The sequence below is a fragment of the Poecilia formosa genome, unplaced genomic scaffold (assembly GCF_000485575.1).
Source record: "Poecilia formosa unplaced genomic scaffold, Poecilia_formosa-5.1.2 Scaffold275, whole genome shotgun sequence".
Classification (NCBI taxonomy): Eukaryota; Metazoa; Chordata; class Actinopteri; order Cyprinodontiformes; family Poeciliidae; genus Poecilia; species Poecilia formosa.
Window position 1 is genome coordinate 680,060 of NW_006800214.1, and position 8,130 is coordinate 688,189.

The following is an 8,130-nucleotide window of genomic DNA, read 5'->3' on the forward strand; positions in this document are numbered from 1 at the left end:
TTCAGGGTGTGCACGCTTTCTTGCACAAAGGAACAATTGTCCTGATGTATTTAAACACACGTTTTTCTTCAGTAGCAGCTCCATCTGCTTGTTCTCACTCCCGCTGTGAGAAGTGTGGCTGACATTGACCCATTTTATCATTCATGCTCATCCCATTTGACCAAATCCTCTTGAGAAACGGGCACCTTGAGCCAGCGATTGTTTCAAACCTTGAACAATCCTGGTTGAACTTGCATCTCAGATGCAAACACTCAACGGGATTTCTTCAAGTGCTTTTCACCTCTTGGTATTGAAATTGCTCGTTGCAGTTGACGACCAATTACTTGGTACACGTGAGATCGCCCTTGGCTTTGTCAGGTCTTTCTTGATTCGCATGAATTAGCGCTGAGGCGACCGCTGACGCTGAATTCACCGCGTCATTTAATTTGCACTCGATATCGTTTGTGCACACAATTGTAATTTTAATCAGATTTGTACTTTAACATTTCACTTTTTATTGTCTTGTCTCTAAGTAATTCTAGACGTTTCCTTGGAAACCCCACTCTTCTTAGCAACACCAGAGACAAAAGAGAATATTATATATATATATATATATATATATATATATATATATATATATATATATATACACACTGGAGAAGTAATCAGCTCTAGACTGGCACACAATGGCTGAGCTGTCGCCACGTCAGGAGCTTTACTCATCTGCAGTGTGGCCACAAGAAGGTTATCCGTGTTGAAATTTTAAAGGTTGCAAAAGGGCAAAAATGTGGAACAGCTTTTGTGCAAGTGACTCATTCAGCTTGTCGCTGTGAGGCCGCTGTGGCTGCAGGGGAGATTAACTTTGTCGAAACGTCCGTGAACTCTTTTTGTCCGTTCGCTTTATTTAGTGCCACAGGACATACGTGAATTCACCAAACTGTTCACATTGATACAACAGAGCCGACGACAACGACAGTTATGGACGGCAGCGTGAAACACAGATTGGCAGCCAACCAGGAGTTGTTGTTGTTTGACTGCACGAGGGACTGGGTCACAGAAATTCAACCATTTCACGACTGTTCTATCGGTGAAATGGACGTTAATAAATTGTCCCAGTTAGAAAAGAAAACATCAGGATATGTGGTTTTCTGTCCATGTGACTTCAAGCAAAACTGTTGGAGAGAAAGGGTCTAATTTCTGCTGATTGTCCTGATGTTTTTTTTAGCAGATTTTTTTGTTTTTTCTTTTTGCTGTCTTTTTTTCTTTACAAACGTGAACATTAAATCCAACAAAGAGCAGCTCAGATTTCATCACATAACTGTTGGGAGACATAAGCAAGAGTATGAGCTACAATGCGCCAACAAATGTGGCTGTGTTGGGCTTATAGGATTAATATTGCTATAATAACATGGACACGTTGCATTTCTGTGAGCTGACAACAAAGTCAAGCCTCATGACATCTTGTGAAACAATTTATTCATAGAGTGCGATCCTCACGCTATGTAAGTCTGGATCAGTAAATACCGATCAAATGTCGCCTCAAGGCAGGTGGTTTCTAAATCACCAAATTTGGTTTTCTTTACAATGGAAAATTGTGGATTTGATCATTTCATCTTTTGTTCTTGTAAATGAACAGCAGAGATGGCGCTTTATCTGTCACCTCACTCAGTTATATAGCTAAATTGTGTTCCAGAAAAATATGTCAACTTTGTGCTTGATCTACCATGCGGCAGCCCCCGAGATCAGCCTGCATTTCTGCGATTAAGTTGTTTTTGTGTGAATGATCTACAAAAATATGTTACAGGCTGTACAGTCGGTTTTGTTGACAACAAACACGGCTTTTCCTTGAAAGTCAAAATGTCTTTTCCGCTCATTATGGTGTTTAAAATATAACGCAGGCTGTCCACAAATCTAACTGGAGCAACACTCGGGTCTCTACCTAAATAGTCTACAAGTCATGTCAAGACAGGGAGCAAACATGTTAATGTTAGCCTAATATTTCAGTAAAATATGAATTGAGAGGTACAACTAAGTGAAGAAAGGGACCTACTGCAATATTGGATCATTAGCTAACCTAGCTAGTCGCTAGCTTTCTGTCGTCGCTATCCAACAGAAACCCTAGTAGGTAAGAAAAACAAAATCTGTAGCTTTCAGGAAGAAAGATACTGCAGCACATGCAATGCGAATGAACACACTCACTGCTCATGATCATGGCCGATGCTATACTGCAATCATAAAAAGAAACGATAAGGTAGTTGTCTCCTATAACTACCGTAGATCTTTGTTCAGTTCTGTCCCTGAGAGTAAATCAAAATCCTATATTTTTTTTAGGCCAATTTTTGAGGTCTTTTTGTTTGAGAACATAACTTTAACACGTCCTGTGTTTTCTATACTAAAAATCCACTTTGGACAGACGTTAATAGTGGTGACAAATGCAATATTTAGATGTCCCAGTAAGCTTTTGACAGTTTGTGTGTCGACAACATGCTGCTTCAATGTTTGTACGGAAGCATACCTTGTTGTCAGTCATCACTGGCTTGCAAAAAGAAAAAAGCTTGGTAATGACACTTCCGCTGGTGATGCCAATTAGCTCTAAATACGTTAGCTGAGCATTTCTTTCGTAATTGAGACCAGATTGTTTCCCTCTTTTAGCTTGAATTATCTAACTTCAATATTAAACCAGTTATTGCTTCACAAGCTGCTATGAGACCTATTTGAAATGTCAGGCACCGACAGACGAGGATGAGATGAGAGTGGGGGAAAACAAAGAGCCTGGCTGTCTCCAAAGTTAACAAAATACACTATGTCAACCCCTAAGGCCTATTGACAAATTAGGTTTTGTTTGTTGTTCAGATATTCTCTTCATAATAATAAAAAAAAAGTAATCACAGCTTTCCCAATCGTCTAAGCAACAGCATAAATCACATATTGATGTCTTTGTGCACCACAACTGTGCTGGGTGGCGCCTCCTCCACTCTCCTTCCTCTCAGAGCCAGAGAAAGAACGTTCCGGGCGTTACGAGAAACTCTCAGAAGGAGCTCCTTCAGTCCGGCCCTGTACTCTCTTCGGATCAGGCAGTAGAGCACTGGGTTGAGACAGCTGTTGGCATGGGCGAGACACACAGTCAGCGGAAAGGCGTAAGCCTGGGCGTTGTAGAAGGCCTTGCTGAAGGGCACCAGGTCGAACTTGATGAGCACCCCCCACAGGGTGAGAGCCTGGTTCGGCAGCCAGCAGACGAAGAAGGACAGGACTACGATGGTGACGGAACGAGTGACTTTGGAGCACTTGCGGTGGCGTCCTCTCTCGTGCTCCGACTTGTCCGTGTCGCTGCCGTTGCTGACCGAGCTGCCCACGATGCGCCGGCTCAGGATGAACCTCAGCAGGAGGAGGTAGCACACGGAGATGATGATCAGGGGAACTACAAATCCCAGAAGGACCTTCTGTGTTTGGTAGAGCCCGAGCAAAACCTGGGGATCCCAGTGACCCGAGTCAGAGTCTGAAAACCGAACTAAGCAGAGCTCGTCGTCTGCAGACACCTGCGAACACCACAGAACGAGAAGACGCTCGTCAAAACAGGAAGCAGTTCAGGGTTCAAGGTTGAGACTACAAATACACTAAGAAATCCACTGGTGACTAAAAATCTGATCTTGGATCGACTGATGTTTCCAATCTGCCAGTGCACCTTACCACAACCAGGTTATGACATGAAACAAAACTTTTCAGTGTTGAAGTTCTTCTTGTGAGAAGTCTCACAGTTAGAGGTATTTAGAAATGAAGTCAAAAGAAGAACAAGAGCTGGCAGAAGCTTCTAGACGGGAACATCTAGCGTCTGCTGCAGCATCAGATAATTAAACTTCTGCTGATAACAGGAAACTAAATGTATGAGAACAAAGTTATCACTCGAAGAGTCCAGTTCTGTCTGCCAGGGAACATGGTGAATCAGGAAATATTGGATTTGTTCGTTCCAGTGAGCTGTTGAATTTGTGCTGCTGGAAATGCCAGCCGTGTTAACCGTGCCATTTGCCAAGATACTAAAGACTGTTTAAAATGTCAGCTCTGTGATCATTTAATCGTTGTTTTTGAAATTACACTGAAATCTTGTTTAGCTGCAGCTCTCTCTGTCATACACACAGTGTGACATCTCCTCAGGACCCAGTATAAACAAGTAATGATTATCTATAATGGGGAAAGGCTGCTTGAGGCTCTTGTATAGTTGCAATAAGCGAGTGAATGACTTAAAAATCGAACACTTAGCTTAAGATCTGAACTTTTTTCTCTCAATGAGGTGTCTTCCAAAGACGAGGAACAGTTTAGCACCCTGTCCATAAAAGTTTGTTGAACAACTGCAACTCACAACAGATTAATAGGTACATGTACTATAAAATAAAACATTCAGTTTGATTTAAAAAAAAAAAAGATTAAAAAGGCTGCATTCAATTCTTTTGTGAAAACAATTGGTTCTCCTCATGATATTCTACATTTTCTTAATTAAACATGCCTTGTGTTAACTCCTCCATTATTTTGTTATTGATGTGATTTATAATTTTGGTCAGAATTTAATAGTTAGCAGTTGTTTGAAATGAAAAAAAAAACATATTGAGGACAAACAAAAGCAGGTTAAGCTCGTAGTTATGGTTTAACTGACCTACATGTTTTAATTGAATGAATCGCTTCTTCATTCAGTTAAAATGAATAAGCAATTCATAATTGAATTGAGTTGAAAAGATTTTTTTTAATGTAATTAAATGTCATTAAATCTAAATAATGCATGGACTTTGAGGTTTTTAGGCCTTATCCACATTGAAATATTTTTCTTTTTCAGAATTTATGTCCTTTCCTTTCTTACGATTTTCTTAAAAACACAGCAATTCTTTTTAGGGAAAAGTGAGAAACATGCTTGGTGTGGTTGCCTCTGACATACTCAGGGTCAAGGGTCAGGTTAGAGGCGAGCCTTTGACTCTGTCATTATTGATTTCCAGATGATTTCGCTCTGTTTTTGAATTGATTTGGTAAACTGAATTGGCAATATATGGTGCACTTCTACAAGTGTTTGGGATGTGCTGTGGTTCTTTTTTGTAGTTCCTTTTTCCTGCTACCAATACCTTCTCCACCAAAACCTGCAGACGCTATTGTAAATTTTCGATATACTGCTTGCAGGGCTGACCCAAGGTTTATGGGGCCTTGCGGAGAATATTATTTAGGTTCCCCTCTTCTTGTTAGTGAAGAACATCAGCACCACTAACAGTGTTTCAAAGCAGATTTTGTGAAATCTGGGAGAGGAGGCGCGAAGTTTAACATGGCTGAGCTTAAAACGAACCACTGATAATTAATTATTATTTGCCGAAAATGTGAACAAACGGAGCTGAAACACAAATATGAAACTCGTAGCATCCGACTGTAGGTATGGTAACATAACAGTCAAACCATGAAGATTATTCTTCGGACTTCTGTTCAAAATAAACTCGCCAACTCCTTATAAATGTCAAATTTAAATGTTAAAACTTGAAACATTTAATCTATGCTGAAACTGCTAAATTCAATTTAATAGCATTGTCATTGTTAAACAAATGTTAAAATTCTGATGGGTGGGGGGAGGAGGGAAGTCCCCATGAGGCCTGGGTGCCCAAGAAGTTTCCTGTACCTTGGACCCACTCTGACTGTTTTGTGACTTTGGGTTGCTGTTCAGAACTTTATTTTTTCTTACTGCAAATATTCGTATTTCTAAGACTATTTAATTCTTAGTGCATCCAAACATCTGAATTGCCCAATGAAAATCGGTCACAGAAATCGGCCACTCAGTCAGTGCAATTGCTCTAACCTGAACGGTGGTGGAGTAGAAAGCGTGGGGCAGCGTGGCCACCAGAGAGACCACCCAAATGGCCGAGCTGACCCACTTGGCGCGGGCCATGGCGATCCTGGGGCTGCTCATCTTCAGGGACGTAACCAGGGAGTGGTACCGGGTCACGCTCATCGCCGTGAGGAAGAAAACGCTGGCGTACATGTTCATGGTGGTCACCGAGCTCACGATCTTGCACATGACGCGGCCGAAGGGCCAGCGGAAGTCCAGCACGGTGTCCACGGCCCAGAAGGGCAAGGTCAGGACGAACTGGAGGTCTGTGATGGTCAGGCTCATCACGAAGCAGTCGATGGCGGAGTGGTGGTGGCCCCGGCGGCGGGAGTGGAGGAGGAAGAGCGCCAGGAGGTTCCCCACCAGCCCCAGGACGCACACCACCAGGTAGACCAGAGCAATGACGACTCGAACCTGTCACAAAGCACAAAGCACCGTTTCAGCATCTGAACTGCAGCCAAAAACTTTATAAATGCAATCACTGAGAGACTCGATCTGCTCCGCACACAAGTGCTGCCTTTTGGAGTAAACTACCTACTGGCAGGTTGGCGCTGTCTCCGTGCAGATCCAGGGAGGACTCCTTGGAGAGGATGAGAAGCCAGCAGTTGAGGGAAAGGTTAAACATCGGCAGGTTGGAGCCTGCTCCTGTCGGGCTGACCAGCTCGGATATCTCCTCCTCCTGCCCCCCGCAGTCACTCAGCCCGGTGGGGGGTCCGGGGGAGCTGCTGTTGCTCTGCATGCTTGTGCAGAGAAATATCGGCTCACTTTTTTTTTTCTTTTTTTTTTTTTTAAAGAAAGGTCTCCAGCTTCTCCTCCTGTGTTAGAGTAACCTCCGCACTGAGAGCGCGCAGGTGTGGAGACAAAAAAATCCCCATCTTCCTCCTCCTGGTCTCCCAAAAAACACTCCGTTCACATGTTATCGGTGCTCCAAATGGAAACTTAAGCTATCCATAATTTAAAAAAGAAAAATAAATAAATAAAAATAAAATGAAGAAGGGGGATATTAAAATGCATCAGCCTATTCTGACACGATGCGTCAGCCTCTTCATCATGAGAATGTGAAGAGCAAAGCCGTCGGACTGGATGCTTTTATAGTCGATGGGCTCATTCTGCCGCTGGACGGCGCACTGTGGGTGCGCACAGCTCAGTCAGCGCTGCTGGCTGTTATCATCATCACAGGACCAGGGAGGGCAGGGAGAAAAGCTTCATCATCCCGCTGTCATCAGTTTTTATTTTTCACTTTAATTTAAAAAAAAAAATAAAGTAAAAATATTCTTGTTTTATAATTTCTTCATGATCAAAAAAGGAGAAGTTATTTGTTTTTATTATTATTATTATTATTATTATTTATTTATTTATTTATTTATTTATTTATTTATTTATTTATTTAACACCCAGTCTTCGGTCTGTCTCATTTAGATTTTATATGACAGCGAAAGTAGAGTAACCAGAACTATACCAGTGGATCCCAGCAGACTGAATTGAACCCCTTTCCTATGCTGACTGACTTTTTTTTTAAAAAAGGTTTTCTCTTAACAGTGTCTTTCTTCATTCCACTCGAGCTGTGGATCTCTTCAGCTTCCCCATAGTTTATCTTGTGCATCTTAGTTGATTGCCTGATTATTACTCTCCTTATTAGCCGTTTTTCTAGTTCTTTTATCATCGACTGCAGTCTGTGACGTGTTCAAAGCTGGGACAGTGTTTTATAACCAAACGCTGCTTTGAACATCTCGCGCAAAATGTTGTCCCTGACATATTCCTGCTCTACTCCTTGGTCTTCATCGTGCATCTCTAATGCTCTCTATCAAAGCTCTGAGACCTTCATAGAACAGCTGGCTTTGTACCCAGATTCAATTACCCAGAGGTTGACTCTAGATGACTGAAGGCAATTGTTTGCATTGGATTTTTTTTTTTTTTTGTTTTGTTTTGTTTTGTTTTTTTGTAGAGTTATCTCAACATGGAGGATTGTGAATACAAATGAAAGAGCAATGAAACAAGGAGAGACTTAAATAATACATTCTGTCATTATCTCACAATCAGTGGGTACAATCCAATCTCTCATAGAGGCTTTCCAGCCATTTAGCTTCTATTGATAACAAGCTTTCCTCCTAAACTCATTGGACACGTTTATAGTAATATGTATAATATGTATTTTGCTTTCATTGAATGTTTACCAAGTCTGCTGGAGATGTACGTTCGGCTGGTAACGACTCCTCCAGCTCATTTACATTCTGCAGCAGCTCTTCAAGGTGCTTAAAGGTGTCGGCTTTCATTTTCGTCAGACTCTTACAGGCAATTAAGTA

General features: G+C 41.7%; 1 protein-coding gene across 1 annotated transcript; it reads right to left on the reverse strand.

Annotated features, from left to right (window-relative positions):
• Positions 1-858: 858 nt before the first annotated feature.
• Positions 859-6,945, reverse strand: rxfp3.2a (relaxin family peptide receptor 3.2a). Its single transcript, XM_007571184.2, has 3 exons — positions 6,366-6,945; positions 5,798-6,241; positions 859-3,515 (listed from the first exon to the last, which is right to left on the reverse strand). Exons 1-3 carry the CDS (start codon positions 6,564-6,566, stop codon positions 2,901-2,903), a joined length of 1,260 nt encoding a protein of 419 aa, XP_007571246.1. The 5' UTR covers positions 6,567-6,945; the 3' UTR covers positions 859-2,900.
• Between the last annotated feature and the right edge of the window lie 1,185 nt (positions 6,946-8,130).

Excerpts from the sequence above, each read along its gene's own strand:
- rxfp3.2a (XM_007571184.2), bottom strand. The coding sequence starts at position 6,566 with ATGCAGAGCAACAGCAGCTCCCCCGGACCCCCCACCGGGCTGAGTGAC. Across the intron at positions 6,242-6,365 it reads GAGACAGCGCCAACCTGCCA|GTTCGAGTCGTCATTGCTCT; the intron begins GTAGGTAGTTTA and ends GCTTTGTGACAG. Across the intron at positions 3,516-5,797 it reads TCTACTCCACCACCGTTCAG|GTGTCTGCAGACGACGAGCT; the intron begins GTTAGAGCAATT and ends TGGTGTTCGCAG.